General features: G+C 67.3%; 3 protein-coding genes across 3 annotated transcripts in view; all 3 read left to right on the forward strand.

The window, feature by feature from the left end:
- The window catches only part of CAPNS1 (calpain small subunit 1), a 91,630-nt gene that overhangs the window by 60,168 nt on the left and 8,247 nt on the right, over positions 1 to 23,215 (forward strand).
- Positions 124 to 3,393, forward strand: THAP8 (THAP domain containing 8). Its single transcript, XM_072848735.1, has 5 exons — positions 124 to 452; positions 1,213 to 1,401; positions 1,494 to 1,581; positions 1,941 to 2,678; positions 2,935 to 3,393. Exons 1-5 carry the CDS (start codon positions 370 to 372, stop codon positions 3,079 to 3,081), a joined length of 1,245 nt encoding a protein of 414 aa, XP_072704836.1. The 5' UTR covers positions 124 to 369; the 3' UTR covers positions 3,082 to 3,393.
- CLIP3 (CAP-Gly domain containing linker protein 3) lies at positions 8,894 to 22,485 on the forward strand. The gene is given in 16 exon segments (XM_072848736.1): positions 8,894 to 8,982; positions 8,984 to 9,003; positions 9,772 to 9,911; positions 12,592 to 12,685; positions 13,904 to 14,065; positions 15,077 to 15,195; positions 16,375 to 16,611; positions 18,047 to 18,182; positions 18,470 to 18,550; positions 18,553 to 18,588; positions 19,148 to 19,276; positions 20,074 to 20,100; positions 20,103 to 20,196; positions 21,421 to 21,485; positions 22,137 to 22,209; positions 22,337 to 22,485. Coding segments are annotated over 16 exon segments (1,557 nt in total). The 3' UTR covers positions 22,392 to 22,485.

Consider the following 23,215-nt stretch of genomic DNA (forward strand, 5'->3'; position numbering starts at 1 on the left):
CGTCGCCCCCCGTCGCTCGCGGGTTCGAGCCCCGCGGACCCGGCCCAACCGGCCCGGCCGCGGCCGCCGGCGGCAATGAAGGCGCCGCGGCAGGCGAAGGGGGTTATTAACGGCGTGGGAAACGGCCTCGCGTCCCCCGCCCCGGGCGCAGCCCGGGAGAATGGGGCCGTCCCGGGCGTGGGGAGCCCCACGGGGGTTCCCCGTTACCGCCCCGGCGTGTAGGCCCCGTTGCCATGGCCACGGCGCCCTCCTCCTCAGTGCGCACGCGTGGCCTCAAGGCGGGCTGTCAAGCGTTGCTACGGCGACGGCCGTGCGTGCTGACGCAGCACGCCGCCGCCGCGTGACGTGAGCCGGCAGCGGGCGGCGGCGATGCCCAAGTACTGCCGCGCCCCGCACTGCTCCAACGCGGCGGGGCAGGCCCGGCCGCCCGCCCGCCGGCTCAGCTTCTACAAGTCGGTACCGGGGAGCCCGGGGGAGGGAGGAAGGCAGGGGCGGGCGGGGCCTCTGCCCTTAGCCCCGCCCACTGGGGAGGGGCCTGGGCCTGAACTTGAACTTGAACTTGAACCTGAGCGGGGCCTGGGCTTGGGCTTGAGCGAGGCCTGAGCTTGAGCGAGGCTTGGGCCTGGTTCTGGGCCTGGTTCTGGTTCTGGGGTGGGGCCTGGGCTTGAGTGAGGCCTGAGCCTGAGCGGGGCCTGGGCCTGGGTGAGGCCTGAGCCTGGGCCCGAGTGGGGCCTGGGCCTGGTTCTGGAGTGGAGCCTGGGCCTGGGCTTAGGCCTGAGCCTGGGCCTCGTTCTGGAGTGGGGCCTGGGCCTGGGCTTAGGCCTGAGCCTGGGCATGAGCGGGGCCTGGGCCTGGTTCTGGAGTGGAGCCTGGGCCTGAGTGGGGCCTGGGCCTGGACTTAGGCCTGAGCCTGGGCCTGGGTCTGAGTCTGGGCCTGGTTCTGAAGTGGGGCCTCGGCCTGAGCGAGGCCTGCACCTGGGCTTAGGCCTCAGCAGGGCCTGGGCCTGGGCCTGGAGTGGAGCCTACACCCAGGGAGGGGCTGAGTGGCTTCCTTGAGGGGGGGTGGGGGGAGGACCCTGGGGTGGGGCCACCCAAGATGGGGCTGGGGCACCCAAAGTGGGGGCCTTTGGGCCTCCTGGGGAGGGGCTGGATGCTGGAGGGGGTGGGGCAGCCCCCGCTTTGAGTGTCCCATTAACACCCCCCCCCCCCCAGGTTCCCGCTGCAGGATGCGGCGCGGCTGCGGCAATGGCTGGCGCAGATGCGGCAGGAGAACTGGGTGCCCACCCGCCACCAGCACCTCTGCAGCGACCATTTTGAACCCTCCTGCTTCCAGTACCGCTGGGGCGTGCGCTACCTGCGGCCCGACGCCGTCCCCACCCTCCCTTTCCCCCGCAGCCCCCGGTGAGGGCCGCCACCCCCCTCCCCCGGCAGAACCCTTAGAAGCATCTAGAACAGTCTAGAACATCCCCCCTGGTGGGTCTAGAACCACCTAGGAGCTCCCTAGATGTTCCTCCGGAAGGATCTAGAAGCTTCCGGGAGAGGGAAGGGTCCCCCGGAAGCGGCACGGAGCTCCCCGGAAGGGTTGCGAGGGGTCTGGAAGCTCCTCAGAGTGGTCTGGAAGGGTCTAGAAGGTTCTGGAAGCTCCCTCAGAAGGGGCTGGAAGCTCTTTAGGGGGTGGCGGGTTGTCCCCGAGGGGTCTGGAAGCCCCTCGGAGGGGTCTGGAAGGGTCTAGAAGGTTCTGGAAGCTCCCTCAGAAGGGGCTGGAAGCTCTTTAGGGGGTGGCGGGTTGTCCCCGAGGGGTCTGGAAGCCCCTCGGAGGGGTCTGGAAGGGTCTAGAAGGTTCTGGAAGCTCCCTCAGAAGGGCCCGGAAGCTCTTTAGGGGGTGGCGGGTTGTCCCCGAGGGGTCTGGAAGCTCCTCGGAGGGGTCTGGAAGGGTCTAGAAGGTTCTGGAAGCTCCCTCAGAAGGGCCCGGAAGCTCTTTAGGGGGTGGCGGGTTGTCCCTGAGGGGTCTGGAAGCTCCTCGGAGGGTTCTAGAAGTTCCTCCCGCGGGATTTAGGAGCTCCGTGGAAAGGTCTAGAAGGTCCCCAGGAGGGGGGTTGTCACCTCGGGGTGGCTTTTGTCCCCAGAGCTGGGTGGCTTCGGGGGAGAAACCTGCACCGCTACCCAGCCCCGAAAACCTCCAGAAACGGGGATTTGGGGTTGTTTTGGTTTTTTTTTTCCCACAGAAACGGGAGAATCCCGCTGCGCCGCCGGGCGCCACCCACCCTAAGCAGCCCCTCCCGGCGAGCGGCGCGGAGCCGGTGACACCGGGACGGTCACCCGTCCCCGACACCGTCACCCTGCGCCCGCGGGCGGAGGCCGCGGGCGTGGAGCCACCCGCCGCCGTGCCGCCGCCGGGGTATTTCGAGCCCGCCACCGCGCCGGAACCCGTCCTCTCCTCCGCCCTGAGGTCACCCGTCGTTTCGAGCGTCCCCGTCGCGTCCGAGGCGGTGACGGGGACGTCGCCGCCGGGCGAGCTGAGCACCGAGGAACTCGTCGGCGTGGTGTTGGTGCTGCAGCGGAAGGTGAAGGTGCTGCAGCAGCGGCAACGGCGGCACCGGGCCCGGCTGGAGGCCATGGAGGGGCTGGTGGAGCAGCTGCGCCGCGAGAGCCTGCTCTCCGAGGAGAGGCTCAAGCTGGTAGGTGACGACGGGGACGCGCTTGGGGACGTTGGCGGGTGACGCCGTTCCGCGGGGATGGCGGTGGCGGGCGGGGGTGACGCCGTTTCCCGGTGGGTGCCGCTGGTTCGAACGCCGGGGTTGGGGGGCGGGCGGGGGAAGAGGGAGGTGGCCCCGCGGTGGCCCCAAATGGCGCGGCCCTGAGTTGGGGACTTCCCGGTGTCCCCTCTGTGTCATCATCGTGTCCCTGTGTCCTCCCCCCCCCCCCCCTCCTCAGGCCTGTCTGGAGCCGGGACCGGTGACACCGGATCCCGCTGACGCCGTCACCGTCATCTGCCAGGAGGAGGAGGCGGTGGCGGCGTTGGTCTGCGCCGTGTCACCGCCCGCGGGGACGACTTGTGGCCTCGGCCTGCAGCGGCCGTGACGCGGTGGCACCGCTGGCGCCGGCAACCTGCCGGGGCGGCGGGTGGCCCTCCCTGGGGCCACCCCCCCAACCCCCTGGGGCCACCCCAGTTGGGTGTCACCCGGTGCCACCCCTCTCTCTGTCACCCCCTTGGTGGCCCCTTTTTTGGGGGGGGGGGGGGGGCCGAGCTGAGGTGCCCCCACCCATGGGTGCTGCGTCCCGGGGGAGGGGAGACTTTATTTTTGTATTTAAGGTTTATTTTGTGATACTGGGGGGGGAGGGGAATTTGGGGACGGGGACGTCCCCTCCCCCTGGCTCTAATAAAGGACGATGGACGCGAGCGGCTGTGTGTGACACCGGGGGGGGGGGGTGGCCCTTGCTGGTGGCCTTGGGGACATCAGGCTCCCCTGGGGGTGGCCCCCCTCCAGCCAGCTTGTGGCCAGGCTCAAGGCGTCAGTAGGGTCCAGAGTTAATGGCAGGGAAAGGGGTGGTTCCCTTGGCAATGGCCACACCCCCTGTGCCTTATAGATAGGAGGGGTCTCTACGTACACCCCCCTCTGTAGTCTCTGCCCCTATAGCTCCCATAGATCATGGCAGCCTCTCTGCTCCTATGGCCACTGTCCACACCCCACCCCACCCCCCCCCCCGTGGGTTCCTATAGCCCCTCCCACAGCCCCTATGGGTTCCCCCAGCCCCTATAGCCCCTCTCACAGCTCCCACAGCCCCCATGGGTTCCTGTAGCCCCTCCCACAGCGCCTATGGGTTCCTATAGCCCCTCCCACAGCCCCCATGGGTTCCTGTAGCCCCTCCTATAGCCCCTCCCACAGACCCCATGGGTTCCTATAGTTCCTCCCACAGCCCCTAAAGCCTCTCCCACAGCTCCCCCAGCCCCTATGGATTCCTGTAGCCCCTCCCACAGCTCCCCCAGCCCCTATAGCCCCTCCCACAGTGCCTATGGATTCCTATAGCCCCTCCCACAGCCCCCATGGGTTCCTGTAGCCCCTCCCACAGCTCCCACAATGCCTATGGGTTCCTATAGCCCCTCCCACATCTCCCCCAGCCCCTACAGCCCCTCCCACAGCACCTATGGGTTCCTATAGCCCCTCCCAGAGCTCCCACAGCACCTATGGGTTCCTATAGCCCCTCCCACATCTCCCCCAGCCCCTACAGCCCCTCCCACAGCCCCCATGGGTTCCTATAGCCCCTCCCAGAGCTCCCACAGCACCTATGGGTTCCTATAGCCCCTCCCACAGCCCCCATTGGTTCCTGTAGCCCCTCCCACAGCCCCTATAGCCCCTCCCACAGCTCCCACAGCACCTAGGGGTTCCTATAGCTCCTCCCACAGCCCCTATGGATTCCTGTAGTCCCTCCCACATCTCCCCCAGCCCCTATAGCCCCTCCCACAGCACCTATGGGTTCCTATAGCCCCTCCCAGAGCTCCCACAGCACCTATGGGTTCCTATAGCCCCTCCCACAGCCCCTATGGATTCCTGTAGCCCCTCCCACATCTCCCACAGCCCCTACAGCCCCTCCCACAGCACCTAGGGGTTCCTATAGCCCCTCCCACAGCCCCCATGGGTTCCTGTAGCCCCTCCCACAGCCCCTATAGCCCCTCCCAGAGCTCCCACAGCACCTATGGGTTCCTATAGCCTCTCCCACAGCCCCTATGGATTCCTGTAGCCCCTCCCACATCTCCCACAGCTCCTACAGCCCCTCCCACAGCGCCTATGGGTTCCTATAGCCCCTCCCACAGCCCCCATGGGTTCCTATAGCCCCTCCCAGAGCTCCCACAGCACCTATGGGTTCCTATAGCCTCTCCCACAGCCCCTATGGATTCCTGTAGCCCCTCCCACAGCTCCCACAGCATCTATGGGTTCCTATAGCCCCTCCCACAGCCCCCATGGGTTCCTATAGCCCCTCCCACAGCTCCCCCAGCCCCTATAGCCATTCCCACACCCCCTATAGCCCCCTGCAGCCCCCTGTACCCCTCTCTGTAGCTGCTCTCCAGCCTCCATAGTCCCCTATAGCCTCCATACACCCCATGGCCAGTCTCCACCCCCTGGAGCCCTCTTCCAGCTCCAAATCTTATAGCTCCTCTCCAGCACCTATAGCTTCTTTCCAGCTCCCTATAGCCCCCCCTATAGCTGCTCTCCAGCCTCTACCATTCCTCTGCAGCTCCCTATAGGCCCTCTCAACCCCTGGGAGCCGCTGGCCCCTATAGCCCATACCCGGCCCTGACTGACCCCCTTTAGTCCCCGCAGCCCCTTCCCAGGGCATATAGATCCCCATAGGTGCTCTCCAGTTCCTACAGCTGCCTGTAGTCATCTGTAGCCCCCAAAGTGCCTCTCCAGCCCCTATAGGCCATCTCTAGCCTTTATGGTTTCTCCCCATCACCTATAGCTCCCCATAGCCCTCTATAGCCCTGCGCCAGCTCCTATAGACCCCCCCATAGCCCTTTTACTGGTCCCTATGCCCCCCATAGCCCCTATAGCTGCTCGTGTACCACTATAGCCCCCATAGTCTCCACAGCCACCTATGGCTGTTCATCATCCCCTATAGCCTTCATAGTTCCTATAGTTGCTCATCATCCCCCTCAGGTCCCCTATAGCTGTTCTGCAGCCCCTATAGCCCCCATAGGCCCTATAGCTGCTCTGCAGTCCTGTAGCTGCTCATCATCCCATATGGTTCCCTGTAGCTACTCTGCAGTCCCTATAGCCCCATAGCCCCTATAGCTGCTCATCACCCCCTATAGCCCCTATGGCTGCTCTCCACCCCCTATAGTCCCTATAGCTGCTCATCACCCCCTATGGTCCCCTATAGCCCCTATAGCTGCTCATCACCCCCTATGGTCCCCTATAGCCCCTATAGCTGCTCATCATCCCCTGTGGTTCCCTATAGCCCCTATAGCCACTCATCACCCCCTATAGCTGCTCATCATCCCCTGTGGTCCCCTATAGCCCCTATAGCTGCTCATCACCCCTATGGTCCCCTATAGCCCCTATAGCCACTCATCATCCCCTGTGGTCCCCTATAGTCCCTATAGCTGCTCATCACCCCCTATGGTCCCCCATAGCCCCTATAGCTGTTCATCACCCCCTATGGTCCCCTATAGCCGCTCATCATCCCCTATAGCTGCTCATCACCCCCTATGGTCCCCTATAGTCCCTATAGCCGCTCATCATCCCCTGTGGTCCCCTATAGCCCCTATAGCTGCTCATCACCCCTATGGTCCCCTATAGCCCCTATAGCTGCTCATCACCCCCTATAGCTGCTCATCATCCCCCTATGGTCCCCTATAGCCACTCTCCATCCCCTATAGTCCCCTATAGTCCCCTATAGCCAGCTGCCAGCCCTGTCGCCCCAATGGCCGCCCCGGCCCCGCCCCGCCCCTACAGGCCCCGCCCCCACAGGCCCCGCCCCGCAGCCCCTCGTAGCCCCCGCCCCCCGGGCGGGCCGCGCATGCGCGCTACGCCCAGCCCAGCCCGCCGGCCGCGTCCCCAGCAGGTACCGGGCGGGGGGGGGCCGGGTCCGGGGCCGGGGGGGACCGGGACCGGGACCGCACCCCACCGCACCCCACCCCATCCCGGTACCGCCATCCCCATCCCCGGCCCGAGCCCATCCCCGCGCCCCGGCCCGGCCCTGGCCCCAAGCCCCGGCCTGGCCCCAGCGCGGTGCCCCCCCACCTCCGGTCCCCCCCTCCCCATCCCGTCACCCTCCGGTGTCCCCATCCCGGTGTCCCCGTCCCGGTCCCGTCCCAGGGTCCCCGTCCCTGCCCCGGCGCCATCCGCATCCTGGTACCTCGGGCCCATCCGCATCCTGGTCCCCCATCCCCATCCCAGTCCCCATCCCAGTAACCCGGTCCCCATCCCAGTATCCCATCCCAGTCCCTCCACCCCCATCCCAGTATCCCCATCCCAGTATCCCCATCCCCATCCCAGTATCGCATCCCAGTATCCGCATCCCCATCCCAGTATCGCATCCCAGTAACCCTGTCCCCATCCCAGTATCCCATCCCAGTACCCCCGTCCCCATCCCAGTATCCCATCCCAGCATCCCCATCCCAGTATCGCATCCCAGTATCCCCATCCCCACCCCAGTCCCCCATCCCAGCATCCCCATCCCAGCATCCCCATCCCAGTATCCCCATCCCCATCCCATTATCCCCATCCCCATCCCAGTATCCCATCCCAGTAACCCTGTCCTCATCCCAGTCCATCCACCCCTATCCCAGTATCCCATCCCAGTAACCCTGTCCCCATCCCAGTCCCCCACCCCCATCCCAGTATCCCCCCAGTCCCCCACCCCAGTCCCCACCCCCATCCCAGTACCCCCATCTCGATCCCAATATCCCATCCCAGTAACGCGGTCCCCATCCCAGTCCCTCCACCCCCATCCCAGTATCGCATCCCAGTATCCGCATCCCCATCCCAGTATCCCAGTATCCCCATCCCAGTATCGAAACCCAGTAACCCTGTCCCCATCCCAGTATCCCATCCCAGTACCCCCGTCCCCATCCCAGCACCCCATCCCCATCCCAGTATCCCCATCCCAGTACCCCCATCCCCATCCCAGTATGCCATCCCCATCCCAGTATCCCATCCCAGTACCCCTGTCCCCATCCCAGCACCCCATCCCCATCCCAGTCCCCCACCCCAGTCCCCACCCCCATCCCAGTATCCCCATCCCAGTATCCCATCCCAGTCCCTCCACCCCCATCCCAGTATCCCCATCCCCATCCCAGTATCCCATCCCAGTACCCCCGTCCCCATCCCAGTATCCCATCCCCATCCCAGTCCCCCCACCCCAGCACCCCATCCCCATCCCAGTATCCCCACCCCAGTCCCCCATCCCAGTATCCCATCCCAGTACCCCGTCCCCATCCCAGTATCCCATCCCCATCCCAGTATCCCATCCCAGCACCCCATCCCCATCGCAGTATCCCCACCCCCATCCCAGTACCCCATCCCAGTACCCCCATCCCCATCCCAGTATGCCATCCCCATCCCAGTATCCCATTCCAGCACCCCATCCCCATCCCAGTATCCCATCCCAGTACCCCTGTCCCCATCCCAGCACCCCATCCCCATCCCAGTCCCCCCACCCCAGTCCCCCACCCCCATCCCAGTATCCCCATCCCAGTATCCCATCCCAGTCCCTCCACCCCCATCCCAGTATCCCCATCCCCATCCCAGCACCCCATCCCCATCCCAGTATCCCCACCCCAGTCCCCCATCCCAGTATCCCATCCCAGTACCCCATCCCCATCCCAGTATGCCATCCCCATCCCAGTCCCCCCACCCCAGTCCCCCACCCCCATCCCAGTATCCCATCCCAGTAACCCTGTCCCCATCCCAGTCCCTCCACCCCCATCCCAGTACCCCCATCCCCATCCCAGTATCCCATCCCAGTACCCCCATCCCAGTACCCCCATCCCCATCCCAGTATCCCATCCCAGTCCCCCATCCCAGTACCCCATCCCCATCCCAGTACCCCATCCCCATCCCAGTATCCCACCCCCATCCCAGTATCCCATCCCAGTACCCCATCCCCATCCCAGTATCCCATCCCAGTACCCCCATCCCAGTACCCCATCCCCATCCCAGTATCCCATCCCAGTCCCCCCATCCCAGTCCCTCCACCCCCATCCCAGTACCCCCATCCCCATCCCAGTATCCCCACCCCCATCCCAGTATCCCATCCCAGCACCCCATCCCCATCCCAGTATCCCCCCCGTCCCCCCTTCCTCCCAGTCCCTCCCCTCCCCCTCCGCCCCCCCAGCAGGGGAAAGAGAGGGTTAACACCCCAAAGCCGCCCCCTCCCCCAGGCCGCCGCCATGACGAAGGAGCGCGGGGGGACCCCCGCCCCGCCCCCCAGCCCCGTGCTGGAGCGACGCAAGAAGCCGGTGGTGCACCCCGCCGCCCCGCCCCCTGCCCAAGGACTACGGTGAGGGACCCCCCGCGACCCCCAGCTCGTCACGCGTGTCCCCAGGGGACCCCATGGCGACAGGGACCCCCCAAAAAAAACACCCCATGGGGGGCGCTGGGAGGGGACCCAAGAGGGGATTCTCTGATGGCTGCTATGGGGTTGAGCAATGGGGTGTGGGGGGGTGACACCCGCCCCCTCTGGGGACAGGGGACCCTGCCCAGGGAACGGGGGACACCGTGGGGACAGGGGGACCCCCCCCAAAAAAAAACCCATGGGGGCGCTGGGAGGGGACCCAAGAGGGATTCTCTGATGGCTGCTATGGGGTTGAGCAATGGGGTGTGGGGGGGTGACACCCACCCCCTCTGGGGGCAGGGGACCCTGCCCAGGGAACGGGGGACACCGTGGGGACAGGGGACCCCCCCCAAAAAAAAGGCACGCACCGGGGAACCCCCCAGTGGGACTCCTGGAGATTCTCCGATGGCCGCTACGGGGTTGTGCACTGCTGGGTGCCCCCCCGTTGTGGACAGTGACACCCCCCCATGGGGACAGTCCCCGCCGCCGTGGGGACAGTCCCCCCCTCATGGGGACAGAGACCCCCCCGTGGCAAGGGGCTCCAGGTGGGGATTCTCTGCTGGCTGATACGGGGTTGTGCACCGCGGGGTGCCCCTCCGTGTCCCCTCCTTGTGTCCCCCCCGTGTCCCCTCGTGTCCCCACATGTCCCCTCCTTGTGTCCCCCCCTGTGTCCCCTCGTGTCCCCACGTGTCCCCTCCGCCGTGTCCCCCCCAGCCTTCACCTTCTTCGACCCGAACGACGCGGCGTGCCGGGAGATCCTGCTGGACCCCCGCACCACCGTGCCCCAGCTCTTCGCCATCCTGCGCCAGTGGGTGCCCCAAGTGCAGCACAGCGTCGACGTCATCGGCAATGAGGTGGGGGGTCGGGGTGCTGGGGGGGGTCCGGGGTGCTGGGGGGGTCAGGGTGCTGGGGGGTCAGGGTGCTGGGGGAGCCGTGGAGGTAGGGGGAAAGGAATGAGGGGTGCTATGGGGGGGGAAGTGGGAGCACTGGGAGGGGGACTGGGAAGGAGTTGGGATGTGTAGGGAGGGTGCTGGGAGGTAACTGGGAGCACTGGGAGCACTGGGAGGGGACTGGGAAGGAGTTGGGGGTGTAGGGAGGGTGCTGGGAGGTAACTGGGAACACTGGGAGGGGAAGTGGGGAGGAGCTGGGAGGTCTAGGGAGGGTGCTGGGAGGTAACTGGGAGCACTGGGAGGGGACTGGGAAGGAGTTGGGGGGTCTAGAGAGGGTACTGGGAGGTAACTGGGAGGTAACTGGGAGCACTGGGAGGGGGACTGGGAAGGAGTTGGGAGGTCTAGGGAGGGTGCTGGGAGGTAACTGGGAACACTGGGAGGGGAAGTGGGGAGGAGCTGGGAGGTGTAGGGAGGGTGCTGGGAGGTAACTGGGAGCACTGGGAGGGGGACTGGGAAGGAGTTGGGGGTCTAGAGAGGGTACTGGGAGGTAACTGGGAGCACTGGGAGCACTGGGAGGGGACTGGGAAGGAGTTGGGAGGTCTAGGGAGGGTGCTGGGAGGTAACTGGGAGCACTGGGAGGGGAAGTGGGAAGGAGTTGGGAGGTGTAGGGAGGGTACTGGGAGGTAACTGGGAACACTGGGAGGGGGACTGGGAAGGAGCTGGGAGGTGTAGGGGGTGCTGGGAGGTAACTGGGAACACTGGGAGGGGAAGTGGGGAGGAGTTGGGAGGTCTAGGGAGGGTGCTGGGAAGTAACTGGGAGCACTGGGAGGGGACTGGGAAGGAGTTGGGGGGTGTAGGGAGGGTGCTGGGAGGTAACTGGGAGCACTGGGAGCACTGGGAGGGGGACTGGGAAGGAGTTGGGAGGTCTAGGGAGGGTGCTGGGAGGTAACTGGGAACACTGGGATGGGAAGTGGGGAGGAGCTGGGAGGTCTAGGGAGGGTGCTGGGAGGTAACTGGAAGCACTGGGAGCACTGGGAGGGGGACTGGGAAGGAGTGGGGGGGTCTAGAGAGGGTACTGGGAGGTAACTGGGAGCACTGGGAAGGGAAGTGGGAAGGAGTTGGGAGGTGTAGGGAGGGTGCTGGGAGGTAACTGGGAGCACTGGGAGCACTGGGAGGGGACTGGGAAGGAGTTGGGGGTCTAGAGAGGGTACTGGGAGGTAACTGGGAACACTGGGAGGGGGACTGGGAGGTAACTGGGAGCACTGGGAGGGAAGTGGGAAGGAGTTGGGAGGTGTAGGGAGGGTACTGGGAAGTAACTGGGAGCACTGGGAGGGGACTGGGAAGGAGTTGGGAGGTGTAGGGAGGGTACTGGGAGGTAACTGGGAACACTGGGAGGGGAAGTGGGGAGGAGTTGGGAGGTCTAGGGAGGGTACTGGGAGGTAACTGGGAGCACTGGGAGGGGGACTGGGAAGCAGTTGGGATGTGTAGGGAGGGTGCTGGGAGGTAACTGGGAACACTGGGAGGGGGACTGGGAGGTAACTGGGAGCACTGGGAGGGGACTGGGAAGGAGTTGGGAGGTCTAGGGAGGGTGCTGGGAGGTAACTGGGAACACTGGGAGCACTGGGAGGGGACTGGGAAGGAGTTGGGGGGTCTAGAGAGGGTACTGGGAGGTAACGGGGAGGTAACTGGGAGCACTGGGAGGGGAAGTGGGAAGGAGTTGGGAGGTGTAGGGAGGGTGCTGGGAGGTAACTGGGAGCACTGGGAGCACTGGGAGGGGGACTGGGAAGGAGTTGGGGGGTGTAGGGAGGGTGCTGGGAGGTAACTGGGAACACTGGGATGGGAAGTGGGGAGGAGCTGGGAGGTCTAGGGAGGGTGCTGGGAGGTAACTGGGAGCACTGGGAGGGGACTGGGAAGGAGTTGGGGGGTCTAGAGAGGGTACTGGGAGGTAACTGGGAGGTAACTGGGAGCACTGGGAGGGGGACTGGGAAGGAGTTGGGAGGTCTAGGGAGGGTGCTGGGAGGTAACTGGGAACACTGGGAGGGAAGTGGGGAGGAGCTGGGAGGTGTAGGGAGGGTGCTGGGAGGTAACTGGGAGCACTGGGAGCACTGGGAGGGGGACTGGGAAGGAGTTGGGGGTCTAGAGAGGGTACTGGGAGGTAACTGGGAACACTGGGAGGGGGACTGGGAGGTAACTGGGAGCACTGGGAGGGGAAGTGGGAAGGAGTTGGGAGGTGTAGGGAGGGTGCTGGGAAGTAACTGGGAGCACTGGGAGGGGGACTGGGAAGGAGTTGGGAGGTGTAGGGAGGGTACTGGGAGGTAACTGGGAGCACTGGGAGGGGAAGTGGGGAGGAGCTGGGAGGTCTAGGGAGGGTGCTGGGAGGTAACTGGGAGCACTGGGAGCACTGGGAGGGGGACTGGGAAGGAGCTGGGAGGTGTAGGGAGGGTACTGGGAGGTAACTGGGAGGTAACTGGGAGCACTGGGAGGGGAAGTGGGGAGGAGCTGGGAGCTCTGGGAGGTCACTGGGAGCCCTGGGGGTGTCACTGGGTGCCCCAGGGGAGTTACTGGGGGGTGACTGGTGCGTAACTGGTGCGTAACTGGTGCGTAACTGGTGTGTAACTGGTGTGTAACTGGTGCGACTGGGCAGATCCTGCGCCGTGGGTGCCACGTGAACGACCGGGACGGACTGACGGACATGACGCTGCTGCACTACGCCTGCAAGGCCGGCGCCCACGGCGTGGGTGGGTGGCACGGGCGTCCCCGCGTCCCCACTTCTGGTGTCCCCACGTCCCCAGTGTCCCCAGTGTCCCCAGTGTCCCCAGTGTCCCCAGCGTCCCCGTGTCCCCAGCGTCCCCAGTGTCCCCAGCGTCCCCAGCGTCCCCAGTCCCAGCATCCCCAGTGGCGGTGTCCCCACATCCCCCGTGTCCCCGGCATCCCCGGTCCCGCTGTCCCCGTCCTCCCAGTGTCCCCACAGCGGCAGTGTCCCCACGTCCCCAGTGTCCCCAGTGTCCCCAGCGTCCCCAGTCCCAGTGCCCCTCCCGGCAGCACTGTCCCCCCGATGCCAGCGTCCCCCCAGCCCTGTCCCCAGTGCGGGTGCTCCGGTAGCGTCCCCAGTGTCCCCACGTCCCCAGTGTCCCCACATCCCTCAGACCCCCATGCCTGGTGTCCCCACGTCCCCAGTGTCCCCACGTCCCCAACATCCCCATGCCCGGTGTCCCCACATCCCCAGTGTCCCCACGTCCCCAGTGTCCCCACATCCCTCAGACCCCCATGCCCGGTGTCCCCATGTCCCCAGTGTTCCCCCATCCCCAGTGTCCCCACGTCCCTCAGACCCCCATGCCTGGTGTCCCCACATCCCCAGTGTCCCCACATCCCTAACATCCCCATGCCTGGTGTCCCCAGTGTCCCCACGTCCCAAACGTCCCCATGCCTGGTGTCCCCACATCCCCAGTGTCCCCATGTCCCCAGTGTCCCCACATCCCTCAGACCCCCATGCCCGGTGTCCCCATGTCCCCAGTGTCCCCCCATCCCCAGTGTCCCCATGTCCCTAACATCCCCATGCCCGGTGTCCCCACATCCCCAGTGTCCCCACATCCCCAGTGTCCCCACATCCCTCAGACCCCCATGCCCGGTGTCCCCATGTCCCCAGTGTTCCCCATCCCCAGTGTCCCCACGTCCCTCAGACCCCCATGCCCGGTGTCCCCACATCCCCAGTGTCCCCATGTCCCTAACATCCCCATGCCTGGTGTCCCCATGTCCCCAGTGTCCCCACGTCCCTCAGACCCCCATCCCCGGAGTCCTCCCATCCCCAGTGTCCCCCCATCCCCAGTGTCCCCCCATCCCCAGTGTCCCCACGTCCCTCAGACCCCCATCCCCAGTGTCCCCACATCCCCAGCCCCAGCGCCCCCCCCAGCCCCGTTCCCCGGGTGCCCCGGTGACGTCCCCGTCCCCACTCCCAGGGGACCCGGCGGCGGCCGTGCGCCTGTCCACGCGGCTGCTGGCGCTGGGGGGGGACGTCACCCTGCGGAGCCGCTGGACCCACATGAACGCCCTCCACTACGCCGCCTACTTCGACGTCCCCGAGCTCATCCGCACCCTCCTGCGGGCAGCCGCCCCCCGAGGTGAGGGGTACCCCGACACGGGGGACCCCGGGGGGCAGGACACTGGGGTCCCCCAGAGGGAGGGACGGGTCCCCTAGGGGCAGGACACTGGGGTCCCCCGGGGGGGGGGACACTGGGGTCGCCGGTGGGGGAGGACATTGGGGTCCCCTGGGGGGCAGGACACTGGGGTCCCTGGGAACAGGACATTGGGGTCCCCGGGGGGAGGACACTGGGGTCCCCGGGGGAGGACACTGGGGTCCCCTTAGGGCAGGACATTGGGGTCCCTGCAGGTGGGGGGACACTGGGGTCCCTGGTGGGGGAGGACATTGGGGTCCCCGGGGGGATGACACTGGGGTCCCTGGTGGGGGAGGACATTGGGGTCCCTGGGGGAGGACATTGGGGTCCCCTTAGGGCAGGACACTGGGGTCCCCGGGGGAGGACACTGGGGTCCCTGGGGACAGGACATTGGGGTCCCCTGGTGGGGAGGACATTGGGGTCCCTGCAGGGGGAGGACACTGGGGTCCCTGGTGGGGGAGGACATTGGGGTCCCCTTAGGGCAGGACATTGGGGTCCCAGGGGACAGGACATTGGGGTCCCCGGGGGGGGAGGACACTGGGGTCCCCTTAGGGCAGGACATTGGGGTCCCTGGTGGGGGAGGACATTGGGGTCCCTGCGGGTGGGGGACACTGGGGTCCCTGGTGGGGGAGGACATTGGGGTCCCTGGGGGGGGGACACACTGGGGTCCCAGGGGACGGGACATTGGGGTCCCTGGGGACAGGACATTGGGGTCCCTGCGGGTGGGGGAGGACATTGGGGTCCCTGGTGGGGGAGGACACTGCGGTCCCTGGTGGGGGAGGACATTGGGGTCCCCGGGGGGGGGAGGACACTGGGGTCCCCCGGGTGCAGGACACTGGGGTGCGGGGAAAGAGGGGGGGCGGGGGTCCGGACCCCTCGGCCCCTCGGGACAGGGTGCGGTGTCCCCGGGGCGGGGGCCGGGTCCCCCGGCGGCCGTGCCTCAGTTTCCCCCCGCAGTGCTGCACTCGACCTGCAGCGACTTCAACCACGGGACGGCCCTGCACATCGCCGCCTCCAACCTCTGCCTGGGCGCCGTGCGCTGCCTGCTGGAGCACGGGGCCGACCCTGCCCTCCGGGTACTGGGGGGACTGGGAGGGACTGGGAGGGACTGGGGGAACTGGGGGAACTGGGGGGATTGGGGGTGCAGTGGGGGATTGGGGGGATGGAGGGATGGGGGGGATGGGGGGACTGGGGGATTGGGGGATGTGGGGGGGTTGGGAGGGTGGGGGGCACTGGGGGGTGTTGGGGGGATTGGGGTGCAGGGGGACTGGGAGGAACTGGGAGGGACTGGGAGGGACTGGGGAACTGGGGGATTGGGGGTGCAATGGGGGATTGGGGGATGGAGGGATGGGGAGGGATGGGGGGATTGGGGGGTGTTGGGGGGTTGGGAGGGGTGGGGGCACTGGGGGTGTTGGGGGATTGGGGTGCAGGGGGACTGGGAGGGACTGGGAGGGACTGGGGGAACTGGGGAAACTGGGGGATTGGGGGTGCAATGGGGGATTGGGGGATTGAGGGGTGTGGGGGGTTGGGAGGGGTGGGGGCACTGGGGGGTGTTGGGGGGATTGGGGTGCAGGGGACTGGGAGGAACTGGGAGGGACTGGGGAAACTGGGGGATTGGGGTGCAGGGGGACTGGGAGGGACTGGGGAACTGGGGAAACTGGGGGATTGGGGTGCAGTGGGGGATTGGGGGGATGGAGGGATGGGGGGACTGGGGGATTGGGGGATTGAGGGGTGCAGGGGGACTGAGAGGGGGTGGGGGCACTGGGGGGTGTTGGGGGATTGGGGTGCAGGGGGACTGGGAGGGACTGGGGAACTGGGGGATTGGGGGTGCAGTGGGGGACTGGGGGAAGGAGGGATGGGGGATGGGGGGCATTCAGACTATTCAGGGGATTGGGGGTACAGGGGAGATATTGGGGGTGCAGGGGGAGATATTGGGGGTACAGGGAGGGATTGGGGTATTGGGGGTGCTGAGGGGCACTGGGGCTATTGGGAGGGGTCCAGGGGTGTTGGGGGTACGGGGAGGGATGGGGTTATTGGGGGTGCTGGGGGATATTGGGGTGTCAGAGCTCTTGGGGGTACGGAGGGGCACGGGGGTACGGCCGTCATTGCGGGCATCGCCTTAACGGGGGTCTCGGCGGGATGGGACGGGGACGGGGACACACACGACTGCGAGGACACCCAGGTGCCCCATCCCACTGCGTACCCCCAAACCCACACCGTGCCCCCCACTTCCCCGTCCCCCCCCCCCCCCCCAGAACAGCAAGGGCCAGGTGGCGGCCGAGGTGGTGCCGGACCCCACGGACATGGCGCTGGACAAGGCGGAGGCGGCGTTGGCGGCGCGGGAGCTGCGGCGACTCTTGCTGGACGCCGTCCCGCTGAGCTGCAGCCTGCCCCGCGTCACCCTGCCCAACTACGACAACCTCCCCGGGAACCTCATGCTGCTCTGCCTCGGCCTCCAGCTGGGCGACCGCGTCCGCGTCGACGGCGGGAAGGTACGGGGGGGACACGTTGGGGGCGGGGGGGGGGGACACACGGCACCCGAGGGCACCGGGCGAGGCGCAGGTGGTGTTGGGTGGGACACGGGGAGGCAGGCGTGGCGTGGGGGATTGGGGGTGACGTGGGGGTTTGGGGTGAATAATGGTGTTTTTGGGGGATAGAGGGGTTTGGGGGCACAGGTGGTTTTGGGGGCTGGGGGCACCCAGGGTGCAGGAGCCCGGCAGCACCCAAGTGGTGTTGCGTGGGACACGGGGAGGCAGGCGTGGCGTGGGGGGATTGGGGTGAAATGGGGGTTTTGGGGTGAATAATGGAGTTTTTGGGGGATAGAGGGGGTTTGGGGGTCACAGGTGGTTTTGGGGCTGGGGGCACCCAGGGGTGCAGGAGCCCAGCAGCACCCAAGCGGGGTGCAGGCAGCACCCGTGCAACCGTGGGCTGCTGCGTGTGGGGAGGCAGGCGTGGCATGGGGGATTGGGGGTGACATGGGGGTTTTGGGGTGAATAATGGAGTTTTGGGGGGATAGAGGGGTTTGGGGGCACAGGTGGTTTTGGGGGCTGGGGGCACCCAGGGGTGCAGGACCCTGGCAGCACCCAAGCGGGGTGCAGGCAGCACCCGTGCAACCGTGGGCTGCTCTGCATGGGGAGATTGGGGGTGAAATGGGGGTTTTGGGGTGAATAATGGAGTTTTGGGGGATAGAGGGGTTTGGGGTGCACAGGTGGTTTTGGGGGCTGGGGGCACCCAGCGGGTGCAGGAGCACCGGCAGCACCCAAGTGGTGTTGGGTGGGACACGGGGAGGCAGGCGTGGCGTGGGGGATTGGGGGTGACATGGGGGTTTTGGGGTGAATAATGGAGTTTTGGGGGGCACAAATGGTTTTGGGGGCTGGGGGCACAGGTGGTGCAGGGGGCTGGGGGCACCCAAGCGGGGTGCAGGCAGCACCCGTGCAACCGTGGGCTGCTGCACTGGGGAGATTGGGGGTGAAATGGGGGTTTTGGGGTGAATAATGGAGTTTTTGGGGGATAGAGGGGTTTGGGGGGCACAGGTGGTTTTGGGGGCTGGGGGCACCCAAGCGGGGTGCAGGCAGCACCCGTGCAACCGTGGGCTGCTGCACGTGGGGAGGCAGGCGTGGCGTGGGGGATTGGGGGTGACATGGGGGTTTTGGGGTGAATAATGGTGTTTTGGGGGGATAGAGGGGTTTGGGGGCACAGGTGGTTTTGGGGGCTGGGGGCACCCAGGGGTGCAGGAGCCCGGCAGCACCCAAGTGGTGTTGGGTGGGACACGGGGAGGCAGGCGTGGCGTGGGGGGATTGGGGGTGACATGGGGGGTTTGGGGTGAATAATGGAGTTTTGGGGGGATAGAGGGGTTTTGGGGTGCACAGGTGGTTTTGGGGGTGCAGGGGGGACCCAGGGGTGCCGTGTGTCGTGTCCCCCCCCCAGGTGGGGACCCTGCGCTTCTGCGGCACCACGGCCTTCGCCAGCGGGCAGTGGGCGGGGGTGGAGCTGGACGAGCCCGAGGGCAAGAACGACGGCAGCGTGGGGGGGGTCCGCTACTTCATCTGCCCCCCCAAACAAGGTGGGGACCCCCGGGGACCCCGGGAGGGGACAGGGGTGCAGGGCCCGGCCGCCTGGGTCCCTTGGGGGACACCCATGGGTGCCTGGGTCCCCTGGGGGGTGGCGGGACAGCCCGGTCCCTGGGGTGGGGGGTCCCCGGCGGGGGGGGGGGGTGGGGGTCGCCTGGGACCCTTCACTGTGGTGGTGGGGGTGTTCGATTGGTTTGCTGTGTCCCTGGGAGGTAGTGGGCTGTACTGGGCCGTACTGGTCCATACTGGTCCGTACTGGTCTGACAGCACCTGCCCGCAGGCGTCTTCGCCTCCGTCTCGAAGATCTCCAAGGCGGAGGAGCAGCCCCCGGCGCCGTCCCCCCGCAGCCCCCGGGACCCCCGGCCCGAGCCCCCCACAAGGCCCGCAAGGACAAGAGAGGTACGGCCGCACGCCTGGGACCCCCGGAACCCTGGGACCCCGGGTCCCCCGTGTCCCCAAAGGACACCTGGGTCCCTCCCCCCCCGTCCCGTCCCCGTCCCCGTCCCGTCCCCGTCTCCCCCCCCCCCTCTCCCTCCTCCCGGGGCCGCTCCTCAGCGGATCCCCTTTACTCTGCCCTTCCCGTTGGCTCCGCCCCCCCCATGCTCATTGGTGGACAGCAGGGAGCCTCGGGATTGGCTGCCTGGGGGGGTGTGGGGTGAATGGAGGGGCGGAGCTGTGCCATGGTGGGCGGGACTGGACAGGGTGGGGGCTGGGAGGGGGCGTGTCCCACCTGACTCCGCCCCTGGAAGGCTCGTGGAACGGGGGAGGTGGGGTCAGGCAGGGGGCGTGGCTGGGACTGGGAGGGGAAAGGGGCGGGGTCAGGTAGGGGGGCGTGGTCTGCACGACCCCACCCCTTGATGGAGGGGCGTGGCTGGACCGGGAGGGGCTGGGGGCGGTGTCGGCGAGGGGGCGTGGCCATGCGATGGGCGTGGCCTGGCCGACCCCGCCCCTCCCGCAGCCCCCCGGAAGCGGGGGGGGGCGTGGCTGGACCGGGAGGGGCGCCGCGTGGCCCCGGGGGACGCGGTGCTGGTGGCCGGACAGCGCCCGGGACGGGCCCGGTTCTACGGGCGCACCGACTTCGCCCCCGGTGAGAGACCCCCTGGGACCCCCCCTGGGAACCCCCATCCCCCCGGGACCCCCATCCCCCCCCGTGGGACACCCCGGGACCCCCATGGGACCTCCCCCATGGGACCTCCCCTGGACATAACCCCCTTTGGGACCCCCATGGGACACCCCCACCTTGGGACCGCCCCCATGGGACCTTCCCCCACCCCCGGTGGGACACACCCCCCAGACATCTACCCCTTGGGACCCCCCTTGGGACACCCCGCATGGGACAACCCCCCCCCCAGGGATCCCTCCCTCCCCCATGGGACATCTCCTTGGGACCCCCCATGGGACCTCCCCCTCCCCCTCCATGGGACACCCCCCCTTGGGACCCCCATGGGACCTCCCCTCCCCCCTCCATGGGACACCCCACCTTGGGACCCCCCATGGGACCTCCCCCCCCCATGGGACACCCCCATGGGACCTCCCCCCTCCATGGGACACCCCCCCTTGGGACCCCCATGGGACCTCCCCCCTCCATGGGACACCCCCCTTGGGACCCCCTATGGGACCCCCATGGGACCTCCCCCCCCCCCATGGGACACCCCCACCTAGGGACCCCCCATGGGACCTCCCCCCCATGGGACCTCCCCCTTGGGACCCCCCATGGGACCTCCCCCCACCAGGACCCCGTGTCCCCTCTGTGTCCCCCAATATCCCCCATGTCCCCCCGTCCCCCAACATCCCCTGTCCCCGCTCCCCGTGTCCCCCCATCCCCGTGTCCCCCTGTCCCCCCGTCTCACGGGCCCCGTGCCCCCGTGCCCCCCGTGTCCCCAGGGTACTGGTTCGGGGTGGAGCTGGACTCGGCCGGGGGAAACACGACGGCTCCGTTTTCGGGGTGCGGTACTTCTCCTGCCCCCCCAAACACGGCGTCTTCGCCCCCCCCTCCCGCGTGCAGAGGTACGGGGGACAGCGGGGACGTGGGGGGACACGGGGGACACGGGAGACATTGGGGGACACGGGGGGACACGGGGAGGGCACGTGGGGGATATTGGGGGACACGGTGGGGAGGTGGGGGGACATGGGGGACATTGGGGGACACAGGGAAGGGGGACATGGGGATGTGGGGACGTTGGGGGACACAGGGACATGGGGAGGTGGGGGGACATGGGGGACATTGGGGGACACGGAGGGGACACAGGGAGGGGACATGGGGATGTGAGGACGTTGGGGGACACAGGGACATGGGGGACATTGGGGGACACAGGGAGGGGGACACAGGGGACATTGGGGGGACATGGGGAGGTGGGGGGACATGGGGACATTGGGGGACACAGGGAGGGGACATAGGGATGTGGGGACGTTGGGGACGTTGGGGGACAGAGGGACATTGGGGGACATGGGGGACATTGGGGGGACACGGAGGGGACATGGGGGATATTGGGGGACACGGTGGGGGATGTGGGGGGGACATGGGGGACATTGAGGGGATATGGGGGGACACAGGGAGGGGACATGGGGATGTGGGGACGTTGGGGGACACAGGGAGGGGGACATTGGGGGACACAGGGACATGGGGAGGTGGGGGGACATGGGGACATTGGGGGGACACGGAGGGGACACAGGGAGGGGGGACATGGGGATGTGGGGATGTTGGGGATGTTGGGGGACAGAGGGACATTGGGGGGACATGGGGGACATTGGGGGACACGGAGGGGACATGGGGGATATTGGGGGGACACGGTGGGGGATGTGGGGGGACATGGGGGACATTGAGGGGACATGGGGGGACACAGGGAGGGGGACATGGGGATGTGGGGACGTTGGGGGACACAGGGAGGGGGACACAGGGGACATTGGGGGGACACGGAGGGGACACAGGGAGGGGGGACATGGGGATGTGGGGATGTTGGGGGATGTTGGGGGACAGAGGGACATTGGGGGACATGGGGGACATTGGGGGACACGGAGGGGGACATGGGGGATATTGGGGGACACGGTGGGGGACGGTGGGGGACGGGGGACACAGGGAGGTGGGGGGACATGGGGGACATTGGGGGACACGGGGACAGGGGGCCTTTGGGGGGGGTATGGGGGGACGTGGGGACATTGGGGGGACACGGGGGGACACGGGGGGGTGGGGACTCGGTCCCGGGTCCCCCGGTGACACCGCCCCCCCCGCAGGGTCGGGGGTCCCCGGGAGGAGCCGGGGGACGGAGCCCCCGAAAAGAAGGTCCAGCAGGTCACTGGTGAGTGCTGATTGGCTGGCGGGTGGGGTGGGGCCCTCATGATTGGCTGGCGGGCAGGGCCGGGCCCTCATGATTGGCTGGCGGGCAGCGTGGCGCCCTCATGATTGGCTGGTGGGCAGGGCGGGGCCCTCAAGATTGGCTGGCGGGCAGGGCCGGGCCCTCATGATTGGCTGGTGGGTGGGGTGGGGGACTGCTGATTGGCCAGGGTGGGATGGGCCGTTGCTGATTGGCCAGCAGGAGGCGGGCTTGCTGGTGATTGGCTGGCAGGGCAAGGAGCAGCTGATTGATCAGCACGCAGGACATCCCTGTGCTGACTGGCTAGCGGGACAGCACAGGCTGCTGCTGATTGGCCAGCAGGGCAGCGCAGTCCTCTGCTGATTGGCCAGCTAGCCGCTAGGGGTCCCCCACCCACTGATTGGCCAGCTGCGGGGGGAAGCCTCGCACTGATTGGCTGGCCAGCCTGGGGACAGGGGGTGGGGGGGTGCTGTGACTGTGTCTGTGTGTCCCCCCATGTCCGTGTGTCCCCCCGTGTCCGTGTGTCCCCCCCGTGTCCGTGTCCCCCCCCGTGTCCGTGTGTCCCCCCCCGTGTCCATGTCCCCCCATGTCCGTGTGTCCCCCCCGTGTCCGTGTGTCCCCCCCGTGTCCCCGCAGTGTCACAGCCCAAGCGCAACTTCCCGGCGGTGCGGACCCCCAAGGACATCACCTCCGAGAGCTCCTTCTCCAGGTGGGGGAGGGGAGGGGGACGGGGTGGGGGAGGGGAGGGGAGTGGAGGGGACACGCAGGGACACCCCGGGTGCCCCCGTGTCCCCCCCGTGCCCCCCCCGTGCCCACGGTGGCCCCTCCGTCCCCAGGTTACTCTTCTGCTGCTGGTTCCCCTGGATGCTGCGGGCCGAGATGCAGTCCTAACCCCTCCCCCACGCCTCGCTGCCCCGCCCCCTTCCCTCCCCCGCTGCCCCTCCCCCACCCAGTGCCTTGGTCCCCTCCCCCCGGCGAGACGTGATGTGACCCCCCTACCCCTCTCCGAACCACCCCCCCGCCTTTGCGCCGGGCTGTTCACTCTGGAACCTACTGATTACAGTGATTGGGGGGGGCTGGGGGGGGTGGGTTCAGGCCAGGCCCCTCCCCCCACCCCTGTTTGGGGCTGTTCACCCTGGACCCTACTGATGACAGTGATGGGGCGAGTTAATGCCAGCCCCCTCCCCCCCGCCCTGTTTTTGGCTGTTCACTCTGGAACCTACTGATTACCGTAATGGGGCGAGTTGATGCCAGCCCCCCCCCTTTGCCCCCCGCCCTCTTTTTGGCTGTTCACTCTGGAACCTACTGATGACAGCAATGGGGCATTGCTGCCACCCCCAGCCTCTCGGGGCTCCCCTAACCCCAGGTTTGGGCCGTTCACTCTGGAACCTACTGATTACAATGATGGGGCATTGTTGCCACCCCCCCAGCCCCTCTGGGCTCCCCAACCCCTGTTTTGGGCTGTTCACTCTGGAACCTACTGATGAGTGATGGGGCGAGCTGACACCAGCCCCTCTGACCACCCCCCAACTTGTTTACCTGTTTACACTGGAACCTACTGATTACAGCAGTGGGGTGTTGCTGCCAGTGCCCCCCGCAGTTGGGCTGTTCACTCTGGAACCTACTGATTAGTTATAGGGAACTGAAGCCAGGGCCCCCAGGATATCTGTGCCCCCCAATGCCGGTTCCTCGAGCCTGTTCACTCTGGAACCTAC

This window comes from Ciconia boyciana, chromosome 33 (assembly GCF_034638445.1).
Source record: "Ciconia boyciana chromosome 33, ASM3463844v1, whole genome shotgun sequence".
In the NCBI taxonomy this organism is placed as follows: Eukaryota; Metazoa; Chordata; class Aves; order Ciconiiformes; family Ciconiidae; genus Ciconia; species Ciconia boyciana.